Genomic DNA, 22,022 nt, shown 5'->3' on the forward strand with positions numbered 1-22,022 from the left:
TGTCTTTAATTCCTGGAATTAATTCTGCAGCCAACTTTCAGCTATTCACTGAGCAACTATGTCACACCTCCCAGGACTGGGATACCTATCCAGTTTAATTCTAATAGGCTAACTCTCTGTCTCTTATTTAAAGCTGATCTATTGGGGAAGATGGTACAAGAATAATATTATTCCACCCTTTTAAGATTTTGGGGCAATTAAATGAGTTAATAGATCTAAAACAACTAGCACAGTACTTTCTGGCCTATAGTAAGCCCTCCATAAAGGTTTGCTATTATTGTTGCATTGTTATGTTAATATGTGGAAGGTACCCTAAATTCTTTGAGAGTTTCATATCCCCTTTCCTGTAACTTGAGTTGCTAAGACTGTGTATGTGTGTGCGTGTATGTATTTAGTGCAAGAAGGGAGGCACCTAATACTTTCATGGTTTCTATGGCATCATTTGAGATTTAAAAGAAAATCGTATTAAATGTCTTGTCTTATTTAGGCAAAGTAAGTGGCATTCGTAGAAAGAGCTAGGTAAAGAATACTGTTTCCTGATACGTGGTAGGGAGGTATGTGGTAGGGAGCTATGCTGTTTTCAAAGAGGCTTCAACTGAAGTACAGTAAGTGAAGGCCATAGCGAAGTCTAATAGCAGCTCTCTTTCTAAGATGTATCTTTCCTTGAGAAAATATAGCCAGTTTGGTTCTTACTATTTGTTTATGAACACAGCCAATACTTAGCAAACTGAAGGTGATGGTCCTAGTAGTTGCTATTTGTTGAATGCTTTGGATATACTGAAGATCATGCTCCTGATATATTCTTTATCTTCTTTAACCTCACAACACCCCCCCAAAAAAATTGAGCATTATCCCATTTTACAGGTGGAAAAGAACGTTCAGCGAGGCAAAGTAAACTACATACTGGGGTTGGAACCTGGGCTTATCGATACATTCCAACACCTTCTTGAAATAGTTTTCCCTTGGGTTGCCTGAAAATTTTCTCTTAGAGGCCTCCTGCCTCACTGGCAGCTTCTTCAGACTGAAAGCAGGTAACTGCAGCATGCTTTCTGTAGTTCTAGACTAATTTATTCAACTGTCTGCTTAACATTTGTACTTGGAGTACCAGTAGGTATCTCCAACTTAATTAACATAATCAAAACAGAACTTGTGATATCCCTTCCCATTCCTGCCCCCAAACTCCCTGCTTATTCAAACCCATTCTTTTCCAGTTCAGTAAATGGCATTACTGCCTACCAAAGTGCACAAGGCAAATATCTAGAAAGTATTCCTTACTCTTCTCTTTTCTTCACACCTGACATTCAATTTATCAGCTAGTCCCATACATACTGCACATCCATTTGCTTCTCTCTATCTCCACTATCACCACCCCCAGTTATTAACATCTTTTGCATGAAGTGCTACAAATGCCTCGTAAGTAATTCCCCAGCTTCCATTTCAACCTCTGTATAACTTGTTGTGCACAAAACAACTTTCGTGATTTTTCAGTGTGACTCAGATCACATCACTCCCCTGCTTAACACTAATAGCATCCCATCAAACCTAGAATAAAATCCAACCTTCAGGCTGGACGCAGCTGCTCACACCTATAATCCCAGCACTTTGGGAGGCCAAGATGGGCAGATCACTTGAGGTCAGGAGTTTGAGACCAGCCTGACCAACATGCAAAACCCCATCTCTACTAAAAAATAGAAAAATTAGCTGGAAATGGTGGTGAGTGCTTGCAATCCCAACTACTCAGGAGGCTGCAGCAGGAGAATTACTTGAACCTGGGAGGTGGAGGTTGCCGTGACCTGAGATCGTGCCACTGTCTCAAGAAAAAAAAAAAAAAAAAACCATCCCAACCTACACTAGTCCTACATGGCCTAGCCCCTGGCTGCCTCTCAGACTTCATTTTCCCTCTTAATTACTATGTTGGAATGTAGTAAGTCATTCCCACCTTTCCATTCCTTGACATTAGCCATTCCCGCTGTCTAGAAGGCTGTTATAATTCAGGTTTTAGTTTAGATGTTACTTCCTCACAGGAGGTATTTCCTATGTGCTTAGTATAAAATATCCATCCAAGTCACTCTCATCACCTCATAGTTTATTTCTGTGCATACCTGACATTATTAGTCTGATACTTTCCTTCCTTTATTTGTTGGTTTTGCAATCTGTATCCCATGATAAAATGTGAACACCAGAACAGAGACCTGGTCTTCTTGACTACTGCTATGTCCCCAGTGCCTAGAACAGTGATTGGAGCAGCTGGCACCAAAAACCTTTCCTCTGGAGTTCATGTTTTTGGGTGGTATCTCCAGGATCTGGACTGTCCTCAGCCTGGCATCATCGTAATCTGTATCTGTTGGAGTTGCAGCAGATAGAGGCCTTGTCACAAATACCTTGTCATGGGTTCTCAAGATCAGTCTGTCACCTATAGAAAGTTATACTAGATTAGTTTGATGTAGACATGAGTCCAGGTGAATTCTGCTGAAATCTGGGCAGCTTCAAGTTCTGAGCAGAATAGAAAGTTAAGTAAGCTGACCTGATGGCCACCCTTTTATCTCAACAGTATATTAAACATGAACACTTGGATAATAAGTAACCACTGCAGCATTTTATGGTGAAGATGCTATGGAATTATGAGCATCTCATAAGCTCACCAAAGTGATTAGGTAATTGTTTTCCATCCTTATATTTTCCCACCTTTTCCCACTTTTTCCTTTGTCTAAAAATAAAATTATAAATGGAAAAAAAGAATGAAGAAAAATGAACAGAGCCTCAGAGAAATATGAGACATCATTAAGCTTGCTAACATACATCTAATGGAAGTTCCAAAAGGAGAGGAGCGAGAGAAAAGAAGAGAAAAAAAATATTTAAATAAATAGGGGCTGAAAACTTTCCAAATCTGATGGAAAACTTTACACATACAAGAAGCTCAACAAACTCTAAGAGGTTAAATGCAAAGATATCCACAAACACACATTATAGTAAAAAATGGTCAAGGACAAAGAGAAAAGCTTGAAGAAGCAAGAGAAAAATCCTTACTTATGGTTGGGCACAGTGGCTCACACCTGTAATCCCAGCACTTTGGGAGGCCGAGGCGGGCAGATCACGAGGTCAGGAGATTGAAACCATCCTAGCTAACATGGTGAAACCCCATCTCTACTAAAACTACAAAAAATTAGCCGGACATGGTGGCATGCGCCTGTAGTCCCAGCTACTCGGGAGGTTTAGGCAGGAGAATTGCTTGAACCCAGGAGGTGGAGGTTGCAGTGAGCCAAGATCACACCACTGCACCCCAGCCTGGGTGACACAGCGAGACTCTGTCTCAAAGGAAAAAAAAGAAAAATCCTTCCTTACAAGAGAACCCCAATAAGATCAACAGCTGACTTCTTATCAGAGGCAGTGGAGAACAGAATGCAGTGGATAACAGCCCAGGCACAGTGGCTCAGGCCAAGAAGGGAGGATTGCCTGAAGCTAAGAGTTCAAGACCAGCCTGACCAACACAGGGAGACCTCTACAAATAATTGTTTGGGGTTTTTTTGTTTGTTTTTGTTTTTGGTTTTTTTTGAGATGGAATTTTGCTCTTTTCACCCAGGCTGGAGTACAGTGGTGTAATTTCAGCTCACTGCAACCTCCACCTCCCAGGTTCAAGTGATTCTCCTGCCTCAGCCTTCCAAGTAACTGGGATTACAGGCCACCACACCCAACTAATATTTTGTATTTCTAGTAGAGATGGAGTTTCGCCATGTTGGTCAGGCTGGTCTCGAACTCCTGACCTCAGGTGATCCATCCGCCTTGGCCTCCCAAAGTGCTGGGATTACAGGTCTGAGCCACCGCACCCGGCCTTACAAATGAATTTTTTAAATAGCCAGACATAGTGGCACACACCTGTAATTCCAGCTACTTGGGAGGCTTAGGTGGGAGGATCACTTGAGCCCAGGAGTTGGAGGCTGCAGTGAGCTATGATCACACCACTGTACTCCAGCATGGGAGACAGAGGGAGATCCTGTCCTAAAATGAAGGAGAAGGAGAAGGCAGTGGGATAACATTCAAAGTGCTCAAAGAAAATCTGTCAACCAAAAATCCTACATTCAGCAAAAATTGTCTTTCAAATATGAAGACAAAATGAAGAGATTCCTAGATAAACAAAAATTGAGATAATTCATTGCTATCAGACCCACTGTACAAAAAATACTAAAAGAAAGTTATTTAGGCGGCCAGGCACAGTGACTCACACGTATAATCCCAGCACTTTGGGAAGCCGAGGCAGGTGGATCACCTGAGGTCAGGAGTTTGAGACCAGCCTGGCCAACATGGTGAAACTGCATCTCTACTAAAAATACAAAAATTAGCTGGGTGTGGTGGCAGGCACCTGTAATCCCAGCTACTCGGGAGGCTGAGGCAAGAGAATCACTTGAACCTGGGAGGCAGAGGTTGCAGTGAACCGAGATCGTGGCATTGCACTCCAGCCTGGGCAACAACAGTGAAACTCCACCTCAAAAAAAAAAAAAAAAAGTTATTGAGGCTGAAACAAGTGACTCTAGATACTAATACACAAAAGCATTAGTAAAGATGGCATGCATATTTATTTTCTTAACTAATTTTAAAAAGCAATTGAATATGTATATAATTTTATTGTTGGGACTATACCAAAGAAATGTGATGTATTTGCCAATAACAGCACAAAAGAGGTGGATGGGAGCAAAGCTATATTGGACTAAGGAAATGACTCCCAGTGGTAATACAGGAACAAATGAAGAGAACCAGAAATGAGAAATAAATTTGATACAATAAAAGCTATAAATATATATTTATAGGCCAATGCAACAAAAGCTGTAAGTATATTTTTTTCTCCATTTTCTTCCCTCAGCTTTTTAAAAAGGTATAAAAGTAAAGTAATAATTATAGCAATATATTACTGGGTTTGTAACATATATAGAGATGTATAACAATACCACAAGAGGAAACAGGGAATGGAGCTATATATGAATAATGTTTCTATATCTCTTTGGAATTGTAAATGTGAAGCAGATTCTGATGTTAAGATGTATGTATGGTAAGCCCTGGAGCAACAACTGAGGAAACAATTCAAAAAATATATAGTAAAAAATCATTTAAAAATTAATGTTACATCAGAAAATATTTACTTAATGCAAAAGAAAGGAAAAGAGGAATAAAGAAACAGAAAACATAGGAGGCATGGAGAAAGCAAAAAGTAAACCAGCAAAAGTAAATCCAGCTATATAAATAATAGCATTAAATGTGAATATGTTATCCATCAAAAGGCAGAGAACATCAGACTAGATAAGAAAACAAAATCCCAACTAAACGCAGTATATGGGAGACAGACTTTAAATTCAAGGACACAGATGGATTAAAAGTAAAAGGATAAAAAATTATATAACATGCAAACAGCAACCATAAGCAGGAGTGGTTATACAAAATAGGCTTCAAAAAATTATTAGAAATAAAGAGGGACATTTTATAATAAAAGGGTCACTGCATCAGGAAGATACAACAATTATAACCATATGTGAACCAAAAAGCACCAAAATTCATAAAGTATAAACTGCCAGAACTGAAAGGGGAAATAACACAATTCAACAAGAATGGGCTTTCAATAATGGATAGACCAATAAGGCAGAAGATTGACAAGGAAACAGATGACTTGAACAACACTATAAACCAACGAAACCAACAGACATCTATAGACACTCCACTCAACAACAGCAGAATATACATGTTTCTCCAGTGCATATGGAACATTCTCCTGGATAGACCATGTGCTAAGCCATAATACAAGACCCAATACATTTTAAAGGAAAGAAATAATACAAAGTATGTTCTCTAACCACAAAGGAATTAAAAATAATATACGATAACCACAATAGAAATTAGAGGCTGGTGTGGTGGCACACATCAGTAATTGCAGCACTGAGAGGCCAAGTCTGGAGAATCACTTGAGCCCAGCAGTTTGGGACCAGCGTGGGCAACATGATGTGACCCCCATCTCTACAAAAATTTATTTTTAATTAGCCGGGTACAGTGGCACATGCCTGTAGTCCCAGCTACTCGCGAGGTTTAGGTGGGAGAATTGCTTGACTTAGGAGATCAAGGCTGCAGTAAGCCATGTTCAAACCACTGCACTCTAACGTGGGCAAGAGAGCAAGACCCTGTCTCAAAAAAAGAAAGAGAAAGAACAAGGAAATCTGAGAAATCCACAGATATGTGGAAGTTAACATACTACTGAGTAACTAATGGGTGAAGGAAGAAATCACAAGGGAAATTAGGAAATACTTTGAGATAAATGAAAAGAAAGACAACATACCAAAACATATGGGATGTAGCTAAAGCAGTGCCTAGAGAGAAATTTGTAACTGTAAATGCTTAAATAAACAGGAAGAAATAATGTAGGATAAAGAGGTTTAAAGATCTAATATACAGGCTCGAGCTGTAGGCATGCAGGGCCGGAGACGCTGCAGACCCACGACCTGGAGCAGCTCGGAGGTGGTGAATAATAGCTCTTCATGTCTGCAATAAAAAATGGCCTCCAATAAAACTACATTTCAAAAAATAGGAAAAAACAATAGGAAGAGTAAAAAAGTTGAAGAGGCAGAGCCTGAAGAATTTGTGGTGGAAAAAGTACTAGATCGATGTGTAGTGAATGGGAAAGTGGAGTATTTCCTGAAGTGGAAGGGATTTACAGATGCTGACAATACTTGGGAACCTGAAGAAAATTTAGATTGTCCAGAGTTGATTGAAGCATTTGTTAACTCTCAGAAAGGTGGCAAAGAAAAAGATGGTACAAAAAGAAAATCTTTATCTGATAGTGAATCTGATGACAGCAAATCAAAGAAGAAAAGAGATGCTGCTGACAAACCAAGAGGATTTGCCAGAGGTCTTGATCCTGAAAGAATAATTGGTGCCACAGACAGCAGTGGAGAATTGATGTTTCTTATGAAATGGAAAGATTCAGATGAGGCAGACTTGGTGCTGGCGAAAGAGGCAAATATGAAGTGTCTTCATATTGTAATTGCTTTTTATGAAGAGAGACTAACTTGGCATTCTTGTCCAGAAGATGAAGCTCAACAATTGTTCACATTGTTTTTTTATATATATTTATATATATATATATTTATATATTTATATATATATATATAAAAATAAAATTTGGGTCTTGGATTTTGATTTACTAGTGTGATGAAATAACTGCATCCTAATGAAAATCAAGTTTGATATGTTTGTTTTGAAAGTAGCATTGGAAGAGTTGTTGGGGGGTTTTTTGCATCCATAGCACTGGTTACTTTGAACAAATAAATAAAAGCTTTCTGTAGTTGCTTCTTTTATCAGAAAAGAACATTTGATACCATGGTATATTATTTCCTCTTCATTAAAGAACAGCTTTTCTAAATGTTGGGGGAAATGTCCGTAGTCATTACTCAATCAAAACTTGTATTCTTAGAAGCCTAAGGACCATTTTAGGTTTTTAACATGTCTTTTTTTGTGTGTGTGTGTATCCATAAAATGCATATGTAAATTTTTCTTTGTTTTTAAGCATTCACCCAAACAAAAAATCACACGTAAACCCATGTTTCTGAGATGCCATTATTCCGAGCAAAATAAGAAATAATCACTTCAAGTTAAATTGAAAATTTTCCTGAAGCCATACATTTCAAGGGAAATAAGTAATTCTAAATAGGACAATTTAAATTGGATAATTTTAAAGTATCTATAATTGCAGTGGTTTATTTGCAAATTTCCTAAAAGGAAAGATTTTATCACTGCCATCGCAGCAGGTTTTCTCATCCAGATGAGGAAACTAGACAAATGCTAGTGTGTTTTAACTAGCTGAACAAAACTAAGTTAAATGAAAATTTAAAAATTTCCCTAGTGAGCCATTCCTTAACAAAATGTTGAAATCCCTGTTGCTACATTGACTAAAAGGTAATGATGAATGGAATATGTAAGACTTGGCTTATATAAACCTAATCAGATGGTTAGAGATGTTGGCAGTTGAGGACCTGCTGCCATAAATGTGTGAACAACCTTTTGTAAGCTGACCTATTGACCTGCATGTTTTTTCTTTACCCCAACTGATTCCTTACATGTAGGCTCAATCTTCAGTTATTTGCTTTACTAGTTCAACAAAAGCCAGGAAGAACAACTTTGTAGTAATCAGAGTGTTATCCAACTGTATATTGTTTACTTGATTGTAAATACTGGTGAACCAGTGGTTAATAAATAGTTTTATATTCCTTTATGCAAAAAAAAAAAAAAGATCTAATATACAACATGAAGACTATAGTTAGTAATAGAGTATTTTATTAGGGATTTTTGCTAAATGAGTAGCTTATAGCTGTTCCTGCCCACAGAGAGGAAAATGTATAACTATGTAAGGATGATGGATATATATGTTCATTTGTTCCACTATAGTAACCATTTTACTGTATATGTGTATGTTATATCATGTATACCTTAAATATACACAATAAAAAATAAGAAAGTTTTTTGGTTTGTTTTTTGTTTGTTTGTTTTTGAGACAGAGTCTCATTCTGTTGCCTAGGCTGGAGTGCAGTGGCGTGATCTCAGCTCACTGCAACCTCTACCTCCCGGGCACAAGCAATTCTCATGCCTCAGCCTCCCAAGTAGCTGGGATTATAGGCATGTGCCACCATGCTTGGCTAATTTTTGTATTTTTAGTATAGTTGAGGCTTCACCATGTTACCCAGGCTGGTCTTGAACTCCTGGCCTCAAGTGATCTGCCTGCCTTTGCCTCCATAAGTGCTAAGATTACAGGCATGAGCCACCACGCCCAGCCATGAAGAAAGATTTCAAATCAAGCACTTAACCTTCCACCTTAAGACACTGGAAAAAGAATAGCAATTAAAAGCACACTAAAAGAAAATAATAAAGATGGAAGCAAATGAACTAGAGAAGAGAAATGCGATAGAGAAAAACAAAACCAAAAGCTAGGTTTTGAAAAGATTTTTTAAATTGGCAAACCTTTTAGTTAAACTAAGGGAGACTCAAATTACTAAAATCAGAAATGAAAGAAGAGATATAAAGAAGATAAACAAGGCTGGGCATGGTGGCTCACGCCTGTAATCCCAGCACTTTGGGAGGCCGAGGTGGGTGGATCACGAGGTCAGGAGATCGAGACCATCCTGGCTAACGTGGTGAAATCCCGTCTCTACTAAAAAATACAAAAAATTAGCTGGGCGTGGTGGCGGGCGCCTGTAGTTCCAGCTTCTTGGGAGGCTGAGCGGGAGAATGGTGTGAACCCGGGAACCAGAGCTTGCAGTGAGCCGAGATTGCACCACAGCACTCCAGCCTGGGCGACAGAGCAAGACTCTGTCTCAAAAAAAAAAAAAAAGAAGATAAACAAAAAGGCTTATAAAGGAGTACTATGAACAATTGTGTGCCTTTAGATTAAATGAGCAAATTATTAGAAAGACACAAACTACTGAAACTGACTCAAAAGGAGAGAAAATATGAATAGCTCTATAACAACTAAAGACATTGAATTGTCCAACACTGCCTACAAAGAAAAGCCCAGACATCACTAGACAAAGATATCACAAGAAAAAGAAAACTACAGACCAATATCTCCTATGAATATAGATGCAAAAATCTTCAACATACGCTAGTGCAATCCAGCAACATACAAAAATAATTATACTCCAAGGGAAATTTATTCCAAGAATGGAAAGTTGACTTAATATTTGAAAATCAATTAATGTAATACACTGTATCAATATAATTTTTTTTTAAGTTTCACAATTGGCTGGGTGCGATGGCTCATACCTGTAATCCCAGCACTTTGGGAGGCCGAGGCGGGCAGATCACAAGGTTTGGGAGTTCTAGACCAGCCTGGACAACATGGTGAAACCCCGTCTCTACTAAAAATACAAAAATTAGGCATGGTGGCATATGCCTGTAATCCCTGCTATTCGGGGGGCTGAGGCAGGAGAATTGGCTTGAACTTGGGAAGCGGAGGTTGCAGTGAGCCAAGATCACACCACTACACTCCAGTCTGGGTGACAGAGCAAGACTCTGTCTCAAAAAAAAAAAAAAAAAAAGTTTCACAATCATCTCAATAGATGCATAAAAAGCAATCGACAAGCCCAATATTTTTTCATGATTAAAAAAAACAGCAACATAGAAGGGAACTTCCTTAACTTGATAAAGGACATCTACAAAACACCCACAGTTAATGTTACACGTAATGGTGAAGAAATGGATACTTTCCCACTAAGATCAGGAACAAGACAATCCCATTCTCAACATTTCTATTCAATATTGTACTGGAGGATCTAGCCAGAGCAGTCGGGCCAAAAAAATGACATAAAATGCATCTAAACTGGAAAAGAAGTAAAACTATCTATTCAGAGATGACCTGATCCTGTATGCAGGAAATTCTATGAAATCACTAAAAAAAATTAGAACAGATAATTGAGCTCAGCAGCACTTCAGGATATAGGATCAATATGACAAAATCAACTTATTTCTATACAGTAGCAATGAAAAATCTAAAATTGAAATTAAGAAAACAACTTATAACATCAAAAAATTAAGAGCTTAAGGATAAATTTAACAAATAGAAAACATTCTGAAAACATATTCAAATAAAATATTGTTGAAAGAAATTAAAGGCCTAAATAAATGGAAAGACATCCTATGTTCATGGATCATAAGACTTAATGTTGTTAAGATGGGAATATTCCTCAACTTAATCTACAGATTCACCACAGTCTCTAGCAGAGAGACTTGTAAGAGACTCTCTTCCTTGTAGAAATTAACAAGCTGATTCTAAAATTTATGTGAAAACTCAAGGGACTCAAAACAGCCAAAACAATTTTGGAAAACAACAAAGAAGATTTACACTTTCCCATTTCCAATCTTACTACAAAGCTACAATAATCAAGACAGTGCAGTACTGGCATAAGGATAGACATACAGATCAATGGAACAGAATTGGGAGTCCAGAAATAAACCCACATTTCCATGGTCAACCGATTTTCATCAAGGGTGAAAAAGAATAGTCTTTTCTACAAATGGCACTAGGATAGCTAGACAGGCTAATGCAAAATAATGAAGTTGGATCCTTACATCACACCATATGTAAAAATTGACCCAAAATGGATCAAAGGACCTGAACATAAGAGTCAAAACTGTAAAACTCTTACAAGAAAGCATAGGGGTAAATCTTTGTGACCTTGGATTTGGCAATGGATTCTTAGACACTAAAAGCACAAGCAACAAGCAAAAAAATAAATTGGACACCAAAATTAAAAACTTTTGTGCTTCAAGGAACATCAAGAAAGTGAAAAGATAGCTTACAGAATATGAGAAAATGTTTACAAAGTATGTATCTGATAAGGGAATGTGTATCCAGAATATATAAATAATGCCTACAACTCAACATTTAAAAGAAAAATAACCCAATTTTTAAAATGGTGAAAGACTTGAATAGACATTTTTCCAAAGAAGATATACAAACGGTCAATAAGCGCATGAAAAGTTGCTCAACATCATTGGCCATAAGGGAAATGCAAATCAAAACCACAGTGAGATATCACTTTAACACTCAGTAGAATGGCTATAAGCAAAAAGCTACATAACAACAAATGTTGCCAAGGATGTGGAGAAACTGGAACCCTCTACACTGCTGATGGGAATGTAAAATAATGCAGCCACTTTGGAAAGCCACCTGTCAGTTCTTCAAAAAGTTAAACATATAGAGTTACCATATGACCCAGATATATACGCAAAATAATTGAAAACAGGTACTCAAACCAATACTTGTACGCAAATGCTCATAGCAACACTATTCACAATAGCCAAAATGTGGGAAAAAAACCAAATATCTATTGACTGATAAACAGAGAAAGAAAATGTCGTATACCTGTACAATGGAATATTAATCAGTCACAAAAAGCATGAACCTTGTAAATGTTTTGCTGTGCAAAAGAAGCCAGACACAAAAGATCACACGCTGCATGACTCTATTTGTATACAATATCCAGAATGGGTAAATCCATAGCAACAGAAAGCAAATTATAAATTGTTAGGGACTGGCCAGGCGCAGTGGCTCACGCCTGTAATCCCAGCACTTTGGGAGGCCAAGGCGGGTGGATCACTTGAGGTCGGGAGCTCGAGACCAGCCTGGTCAACATGGTGTAACCCTGTCTCTACTAAAAGTACAAAAATTAGCTGGGCATGATGGTGCATTCCTGTAATCCCAGCTACTTGGGAGGCTGAGGCACAAGAATTGCTTGAACCTGGGAGGTGGAGGTTGCAGTGGGCTGAGAACATGTTACTGCACTGTGCTCCAGTCTGGGCAACACAGTGAGACTCTCAAAAAAAAAATTATTAGGGACTGGAGAGAAGAAAATGTGACTGCATAATGGATGTGTGCGTAATGGATGTGTGGTTTTTGTTTGGGGTAATGAAAATGTTTTGGAGCTTGATGAAGGTGGTGGTTGCACAACATTGTGGATGCACTAAATGTCATTAAATTGTACACTTTTGTTAATTTTCTTATGTGAATTTCACTTTCAATAAAAAATAAAGGCTGGGCATGGTGGCTCACGCCTGTAATCCCAACACTTTGGGAAGCCGAGGAAGGAGGATTGCTTGAGCCCAGGAGTTCAAGACCAGCCTGGGCAACATAGCGAGACCCTATCTCTACAAAAAAATTAATAAAAATTTTAAAAAGGAATGAAGTAGGTTTGTGCTACAACATGGATAAACCTTGAAAACATGCTATGTGAAAGAAGACAACCACAAAACGTCACATATGATTCCACTTTTATAAAATGTCCAGAATGGGGAAATATATAGAGACAGTCAAGATTAGTGGTTGCTCAGGGAAAGAGAAGAATGATATGGGCACTTGGGATGATAGCTAAAGGTTATAGAGTTTCTCTTTGAGGTGATGAAAATGTTCAAAACTGATTGTGGTAATGGTTGCATAACTGAGAGTATACTTAAAACCACTGGATTGTACCATTTAAATGGGTGAATTGTATGATATGTGGATTATATTGCCAGAAAACTGTTTCAAAAAAGCCAATATTGCATTAAATTGCATTTGGGTAATAGAAATATAACCCATAATCTCACCAATTTATCCTAACAGTTACATCATTTTGTTTAATCTCTTCTTGTGTTTGCCCATGTGTGTATATCCATCATGCACAGGGCAGTGTTATTATCTGCTTTTTTACAGACAGACAAACTGAGACCCAGAGATGGCACTGTGTCTAAGAGCAACAGAAAAAGTGGTTTGAGCAGTGCGCTCTTGATGACAGTGTTGCTGTGTTAAACGAATTAATACATGAAAGGACTTGGAATACTGCCTGACATATAGTAAGTGCTCAAAAATGTTAGCTATTACTAGTAGACCACATGAAGGACTTTTAGAAATAGCTGTATTGTGCTTATTCCCATTTTTGGCTTGGCTCACGTTATTCCCCCACCTAGAAGGTTGTCTTTTGTTTGCTGCCTATTGAAATTGTTCCCTTGTTCAAGGCCCTGCTCAAATCTCACCTCCTTCATGAAGCTGCTGACCTCTTCTTTCTGTGTGGTATTGTGCTCACAACATTGACACACTCTAGCAGTCTAATGTTCTCATTGTCTTCTTGTTATTGGTCTTGACTCTGTGACCAGCTCTTCTGCTCTATTAGAAATATTTTGTTGGCCGGGTGCAGTGGCTCACGCCTGTAGTCCCAGCACTGCGAGGCCAAGGTGGGCAGATCAGGAGGTCAGGGGATTGAGACCATCCTGGCCAACATGGTGAAACCCCTATCTCTACTAAAAATACAAAAATTAGCTGGTGGCGTGGTGGCACATGCCTGTAGTCCCAGCTACTTGGGAGGCTGAGGCAGGAGAATAGCTTCAACCCAGGAGGTGGAGGCTGCAGTGAGCCAAAATCGCGCCACTGCACTCCAGCCTGGCAACAGAGTGAGACTCAAAAATAAATATTTTTTTGGCTGGGAGTGGTGGCTCATGCCTGTAATCCCAGCACTTTGGGAGGCCGAGGAGGTGGGCAGATCACCTGAGGTCAGGAGTTCAAGACCAGCCTGGCCAACATAGTGAAACTCCGTCTCTACTAAAAATACAAAAATTAGCTAGATGTGGTGGCACACACCTGTAATCACCTGAGGTCAGGAGTTTGAGACCAGCCTGGCCAACATGGTGAAACCACATCTCTACCTAAACTACAAATATTCACTGGGCACGGTGGTGCATGCCTGTAGTCCCAGCTACTCGGGAGACTAAGGCAGGAGAATCACTTGAACCTGGGAGGTAGAGGTTGCAGTGAACCAAGATCGCACCACTGCACTCTAGCCTGGGCAACAGAGCAAGACTGCATCTGGAAAAAAAAAAAAAAAAGAATCTAAACAAATCAATATAAGTGGATGGCGGCCAGGCACAGTGGCTCACACCTATAATCCCAGCACTTTGGGAGGCCGAGGTGGGTGTACCACAAGTCAGGGATTCAAGACTAGCCTGACTAACATGGTGAAACCCTGTCTCTACTAAAAATACAAAAATTAACTGGGCATGGTGGGATGCACCTGTAATCCCAGCTACTCAGGAGGCTGAAGCGGGAGAATCACTGTAGGCAGAGGTTGCAGTGAGCTGAGATGGCGCCACTGCACTCCAGCCTGGGCGACAGAGCGAGACTATGTCTCAAAAAAAAAAAAGGTGATAGCAAGCAAATTGATTCAACCTCTTAAAGAATAATGAGGCTAGGCCAGGCGTGGGGGCTCATACCTGTAATCCCAGCACTTTGGGAGGCCAAGGTGGGTGGATCATGAGATCAGGAGTTCAAGACCAGCCTGGCCGAGATGGTGAAACCCCATCCCTACTAAAAATACAAAAAAATTAGCCAGGCGTGGTGGCAGGTGCCTGTAATCCCAGCTACTCGGGAGGCTGAGGCAGAGAATTGCTTGAACTCGGGAGGCAGAGGTTGCAGTGAGCCAAGATCGCGTCACTGCACTCCAGCCTGTGCAATAGAATGAGACTGTCTCAAAAATAGTAACAACAACAACAACAATAATAATAATGAGGCTCACACCTGTAATCCCAGCACTTTGGGAGACCAAGGTAGGAAGATTGCTTGAGAATGTGAGACAAGCCTAGGAAACATAGTGAGACCCCATTTCTACAAAAAAAAAAAAAAAAATTAGTGAGGCATGATGGTGCATGCCTGTAGTCCCAGCTACTCAGGAGGCTGAGGTGGGAGGCTCACTTAAGCCCAAGAGGTCAAGGCTGTAGTGAGCGATAATCATGCCACTGTACGCCAGTCTCCAGTCTGGACAACAGAACGAGACCCTGTCTGAATAATAATAATAATAATTATTATAATGAAATGTTTCTCCTTTTAGTAAATATTTTTAACTTGGCAAAACGACATCTTCTAAACATGTAAATTAAGGTGTAGAGTACATAGCCTGCTAAACTGTACACTTTTACCGTAGTTATCTGAATAAGTTATCTGAATAACTTTTTTCGTCCTATCCAGGTGAGGCAGAGACACAGAGATATGGAAGAACATTGGACAGATTTACATCAATATATTAATTAGGTGATTTCAGAGATGGAGCAGGAGAGGAAGACTTATAGATGCTTTTTCTTTTTCTTTTTGCTTGCTCATATTTTCTTTTTAATTATTATTCAGTATTTCAAGTAGACAGAAAAGTACAAAGGATAATACAACAAATATCCAGGTACCCACCACCCATCATTTTTACATGATAGCATTTGATGTTTTGAAATGAGACATAAAACATTACAAATACCCTATCACCGAGGATCCTGCATCCTCCTCTTCTTTTCCCAGAAGTGAACATGTCTCTGAATTTGATGCTTATTATGCCTATGCATGTTGTTATACTTTTACTACATATTTTATGTAGCTACAGCATAATATGTTATGTACACTTTATATAATAACCTCATACTATTCATATCCTTATGCAATTTTTTAGACTCTATTTGTTTGAGAATTATATATTTTGATTCAGGTAGCTTAAGTTTATTTTAGCTACTCAATAGTAATCTATTCTATTAATCTACTAAAATATATTTCATGTCTACGGACATTGAGGTTATTTTCAGTTTTTTCTTTAATGTTGTAGCAAAACTTTCGCTCATTTTTCTTGTGCCTACATTCGTATGCACATTGTCAACTTGACTAAACATTTGCAAAAAGTTTTCTCCAGAGTTGTACCAGCTTAGGCTCGCAAGCAGCATATGAAAGCCCCAGTTGTTGTTTCCTCGGCAACAGTTGGGGTTATATCAGTCAGAATAACTAAATTATGCTGTAGTAACACAATCACAGAAATCTCAGTGTCTTAATTCAACGGTCTATTTCTTCTTCATGAAGTTCTGTTATCATAGTCACTCAGGGACCGGGGTTGACAGAACTTCCATCCTGACACTTGCTTCTATGAAGTAGGGGGAAAAAACTGACTAAAGGGCTCAAATTTGGCTCTTCCCAATTTCTGCACACAAGTGACCATATCAATTCTGCTGACAATTAATTGGCTAACACTTGTTTTAGCAAGTCTTGTGACCACATCTAACTTCAAAGAGTTCCCACTCCTACCTTTAGGATCTGAATGTCTGTGAATGATGACTGCAGGTACTGATAAACTATACTTTTTCTAGTGCAGTGAGTATGAAATAGTCTCTTTATTTTTATTTATATATCCTGATTATTAATGAGGTTGAACATACATTCGTAAGTTTGTTGGTCACTTATGTTTTCTCTTTTGAAAATTACCTGTTTATATCCTTTGCCCATGGTCTTAGTCCATTTATGCTGCTATAACAGAATACCCCAGAGTGGATAACTTATAAAGAACAGAAATGTATTTCTCACAGCTCTGGAGGCTGGGAAGTCTAAGCTCAAGTAACTGGCATTTGGTCTGGTGAGGGCCTTCTTGTGTGTCCTCACAGGGCAAAAGGTGGAAAGGCAAGCTAGGTAAATGCTGCATGGAGCCCTTTTCTTTTCTTTTCTTTTTCCTTTCTTCCCTCCTTCCTTCCTTTCTTTTTTCTTTCTTTTCTTTCTCTTTTCTTTTCTTTTCCTTCCTTCCTTCCTTTCTTTTTTCTTTCTTTTCTTTCTCTTTTCTTTTCTTTTCCTTCCTTCCTTCCTTTCTTTCTCTTTCTTTCTTTCCCTTCCTTCCTTCCTTTTCTTCTTTCCTCTCTCTTTCCCTTTCCTTTTCCTTCCTTTCCCTTTCCTTTCCTTTTTCCTTTCCCTTTCCTTTTCTTTTTCTTTCGTTTTTGACAGAGTCTTACTCTGTCACCCAGGCTGGAGTACAGTAATGTGATCATGGCTCACTGCAGCCTTGATCTTCCCTGGCTCAGGTGATCCTCCCACCTCAGCCTCCCAAATAGCTGGGACTACAGATGCACACCACCACATTCAGCTGATTTTTGTATATATATATATATTTTTTTTTGTAGAGACAAGGTTTTGCAATGTTGTCCAGGCTGGTCTCAAATGCATGGGCTCAAGTGATCAGCTCACCTCAGTCACTCAAAGTATTGGGATTACAGGTGTGAACCACCATGGCTACCCCTTTTGCCCATTTTTATGTTGGATTTTTAGTGTTTTCTCATCAATTTCTAAGGGTTCTTTATTTAGTAGGGGTACTAGCTTTTTGCCTGATACGAATAACAAATAATTTCCTGTTTTTCTTTTTTTTTTTGAGACAGAGTCTTGCTCTGTCACCCAGGCTGGAGTACAGTGGCGCAATCTCGGCTCACTGCAAGCTCCACCTCCTGGGTTCACGCCATTCTCCTGCCTCAGCTTCCCGAATAGCTGGGACTACAGGCGCCCGCTACCACGCCCGGCTAATTTTTTTTGTATTTTTAGTAGAGACGGGGTTTCACCATGCTAGCCAGGATAGTCTAGATCTCCTGACCTTGTGATCCGCCCGTCTCGGCCTCCCAAAGTGCTGGGATTACAGGCGTGAGCCACAGCGCCCGACCAATTTCCTGTTTTTCATTTGCATTTTTTTCCTTGGTGAATTATGTCTTTTGGCCATTCTGAAAGGTTTTTAAAATTTTTTAGCTACTCAAATTTACCAATCTAATCTTTCACGACTTTACATTTGAGTCACATTTAGAAAGACCTTTCACACTTAAAGCCTATAAAGAAATTCGTATTTTCTTCTAAAACTTGCATGGTTTTATTTTCCCATGTAAATATCTGATCCACTTGAAAGTTTTCACATGGTATAATGTGTGATATAGGCATCCAACTTTTTTTTTCTTTCTGATGGCTGTGCAATTTCCAGTGTCCATAAACACGCTTATTGAATACAATTTTTTCTTCTACTAGTTTGAAATACTGCATTTATTACATACTAAATTCTGGTTTAAGGTAATGCTAACTGCAAAAAATGGTTCCAACACAATAGAAGTTTATTTCGCATTTGAATAAAATGCAAATATGTGTTCCTGATTGGCAGGCAGCTTTCTCGATTGGTAATTCAAGGCTCTTCTCATGTTCTGGTTCCAGTCTCTTTAAAACATGGCTTCCATGGTGTGGTGGTGTTTTGTCTCAAGTCAGAGGACAGAGAGAGAGAGAGCAGGGTATTGCTTGTGAGGCACTTTTGTGGGACAGGCTGGTAGTGGCATATATCATTTTTGCTCACATTCAGTTGCCTGAATTCACTCACGTGGCCACACCTATCTACTATTTCTCCATTAAGGAACCTTTTCTTTATTTTCTTTATTTTTTGAGACAGAGAGTCTCACTGTGTTACCCAGGCTGAAGTACAGTGGGGTGATCTAGGCTTACTACAACCTCTGCCTCTTAGGCTCAAAAGCAGTCCTACCACCTCAGCCTCCCCAGTAGCTGGGTCCACAGGCATGTGCTACCACACCCTGCTAATTTTTGCATTTTTTGTAGAGATGGGGTTTTGCCATGTTGCCGAGGCTGGTCTCGAATTCCTGAGCTCCAGCAATCCACCCACCTCAGCCTCCCAAAGTGCTGGGATTACAGGCATGAGTCACTGCACCCAACCAAGGAGGCTTTTAATTTCTAATTAGTATTCCGTATTGTTTTTTCTTTTCATTAATCAATCTTGTCCAAGGCTGATATATTTTAAGGTTTTTCAAAAAACCAACTTTTTAAAAAAGTCCCATTAAGGCCAGGCGTGGTGGCTCACACCTGTAACCTCAGCACTTTGGGAGGCTGAGGTGGGTGGATCACCTGAGGTCAGGAGTTCAAGACCAGCTCGGATAACATGGTGAAACCCCATCTCTACTAAAAATACAAAAATTAGCTGGGTGTGGTGGTGGGTGCCTATAATCCTAGCTACTCTGGAGACTGAGGCAAGAGAATCATTTGAACCGGGAGGCATAGGTTGCAGTGAGCCAAGATCATGCCATTGCACTCCAACCTGGGCAACAATGGCGAAACTCTATCTCAAAAAAAAAAAAAAAAAAAAGGCCGGGCGCGGTGGCTGCAATCCCAGGACTTGGAAGGCGGGCGGATCATGAGGTGAGGAGATCGAGGCCATCCTGGCTAACACGGTGAAACCCTGTCTCTACTAAAAATATGGAAAATTAGCCAGGCGTGGTGGCGCGTGCCTGTAGTCCCAGCTACTCCAGAGGCTGAGGCAGGAGAATGGCAGGAACCCGGGAGGCGGAGCTTGCAGTGAGCCAAGATCGCGCCACTGCACGAGGCTCCATTTCAAAAAAAAAAAAAACATATTTTTCTCATTACTAGCTCATGGCACTTCCTTAAATTGAGTCCACAGGGCAGTTTTTTTTGTTTGTTTGTTCTTTTTGTTTGTTTGTTTTTGAGACGGAGTCTCGCTCTGTTGCCCAGGCTGGAGTGCCGTGGTGCGATGTCGGCTCACTGCAAGCTCGCCTCCCGGGTTCACGCCATTCTCCTGCCTCAGCCTACCCGGTAGCTGGACTACAGGCACCGACACCCACGCCGGCTAATTTTTGTATTTTAGTAGAGCCCGGGTTTCTGCCAGACCAGCTCGCCTCGGCCTCCCAAAGTGCTGGGATTACAGGCGTGAGCCACCGTGCCAGCCTGGAGGAGACAATTTTTTTTTGGAGTGAACTCTCCCTCTGTGGCCCAGGCTGGAGTGCAGTGGCGAGATCTCGGCTCCTGCAAGCTCCGCCTCCCGGGTTCCTGCCATTCTCCTGCTTCAGCCTATAGAGTGGCTGGGACTACAGGCACCCGACACCACGCCCGGCTAATTTTTTGTATTTTTAGTAGAGACGGGGTTTCACCGTGTTAGCCAGGATGGTCTCAGTCTCGGACCTGGAGTGATCCACCGCTCATCCCAAAGTGCTGGGATTACAGGCGTGAGCCACCCGTTGCGAAACCTACTGCTTTTATTCTGGAACTAGATCAGTTGATTATAAAGTTCATAGGAAAAAAATAAATATGAAAGAAGAGCTAGGAAAATCTTGTAAAAGAAAATTCAATTTAGTTCAGAGAGACAGACTAGTCCTACAAGATACAAGAGTATACTATAAAGCCTCTGCAGTAAAAACTGAGTGTGTTGGCAAATCACTGTAACATAATAGAAAGTCTAGAAATAGGCTCAAGAAAATAAAGAAGTTTAATATATAGCAAAAGCGGCATCTCAAATCACTAGATAGCTTTTTAATAAATATCACTGGGACAACTGAATATTTTGAAAAATACAGATTTGGATTATACCTGGCACCATATACAAGGATAAAATCCAAATGAGAGCTATATGTAAAGAATTAATTCATGTAAGTAATAGAAGAAAATATGGATGAGTTACTTTATAAGCAAGGAGTAGGAGAAAGAAATAAGAGGAAAGATTGATAATCTTAACTACTTAAAAAAGAAAACTTCATGGCAAAAAAAAAAGTCAGAAAAGATGACAAACTGGGAGAAAATACTGCAAGGCTAATATACAAGTTCTTTAAAAATCAGGATGAAAAGGCTGGGTGTGGTGGCTCACACCTGTAATCCCAGCACTTTGGGAGGCCGAGGCCGGTGGATCACGAGGTCAGGAGTTCAAGACCAGCATGACCAATATGGTGAAACCTCGTCTCTACTAAAGAACACAAAAATTAGCTGGGTGTGGTGGCATGCACCTGTAATCCCAGCTACTCAGGAGGCTGAGGCAGGAGAATCACTTGAACCCGGGAGGCGGAGGTTGCAGTGAGCCAAGATTGCACCACTGCACTCCAGCCTGGGTGACAGACTGAGACTCTGTCTAAAAAAAAAAAAAAAAAAATCAGGATGAAAAAGACAAAAAGATACAAACCTATTATGAAAAAAAAAAAAGATATGAACAGACTGTCCACAGAAAAAGACATATGAATGGCCCTTAAATGAAATGCTCAACATGTTCATTATGAGGGAAATGCAAATTTAAAATATGCTGAAATACTAATTCCTATCTATCATGTTGGCAAAAATGTAAAAGTACAAAATGGTACTACTCCAAGGAGAGGAATTTGGCAATATCTAGCAAATGCTCATATATATTTATCTTTTGGTCCAGTAATGCCACTTCTAGGAATTTACTATGAAGATACAACTTGACGAATATAGAACAATAGGAGCATAAGATTACTCATTGTAGAATTATTTATACACAATAGCAATAATGTGGAAACAACTCAAATGTCCATTAGCAAGAGACTGGGTTGAATAATAGGACATCAGCACACTGGAGTATTGCACAGCTATTGAAAAAAACAAGGACAGGCTTTGCACAGTGGCTCACTCCTGTCATCCCAGCGCTTTGGGAGACTGAGGTGGGAGGACAGCTTGAGTCCAGGAGTTTAAGACCAGCCTAGGCAACATAGTGAGACGTCATCTCTACAAAAAATAAAATTACCCGGGTATGGTGGCAAGCCTTATGGTCCCAGCTACTCGGGAGGCTGAAGTGGGAGGACTGCTTGAGCCCAGGAGGTCGAGACTGTAGTGAGATAAGATCATGCCACTCAACCTTGGTGACAAAATGAGACCCTGTCTCAAAAAAAAAAAAAAAAAAAAGGACAGTGAC

The 22,022-nt window shown here is 39.8% G+C and overlaps 1 protein-coding gene and 1 pseudogene across 5 annotated transcripts in view; both read left to right on the top strand.

Annotated features, from left to right (window-relative positions):
• KIAA1841 (KIAA1841 ortholog) overlaps nucleotides 1–17,063 on the top strand; it is a 64,479-nt gene extending 47,416 nt beyond the window's left edge. The window contains exons 17-18 of one of the 4 annotated variants that reach the window (XR_004178273.1): nucleotides 865–1,031; nucleotides 13,217–13,275. Coding sequence is in view for 3 of the 4 variants with exons in the window: in XM_031655228.1 (XP_031511088.1) it covers nucleotides 13,217–13,312 (96 nt within the window). In the remaining variant the exon portion in view is untranslated. Of the gene's footprint in view, nucleotides 1–864; nucleotides 1,654–13,216; nucleotides 13,357–15,517 lie in introns of those variants that run through there. The other 3 variants (XM_031655228.1, XM_031655225.1, XM_031655226.1) reach the window with 3 other exon arrangements.
• LOC101008322 lies at nucleotides 6,140–8,262 on the top strand (annotated as a pseudogene). The gene has a single exon (XR_004178275.1). The product of XR_004178275.1 is annotated as a chromobox protein homolog 3 pseudogene (transcript).
• Nucleotides 17,064–22,022: the final 4,959 nt, after the last annotated feature.

The sequence above is a fragment of the Papio anubis genome, chromosome 14 (genome assembly GCF_008728515.1).
Source record: "Papio anubis isolate 15944 chromosome 14, Panubis1.0, whole genome shotgun sequence".
NCBI lineage: Eukaryota > Metazoa > Chordata > Mammalia > Primates > Cercopithecidae > Papio > Papio anubis.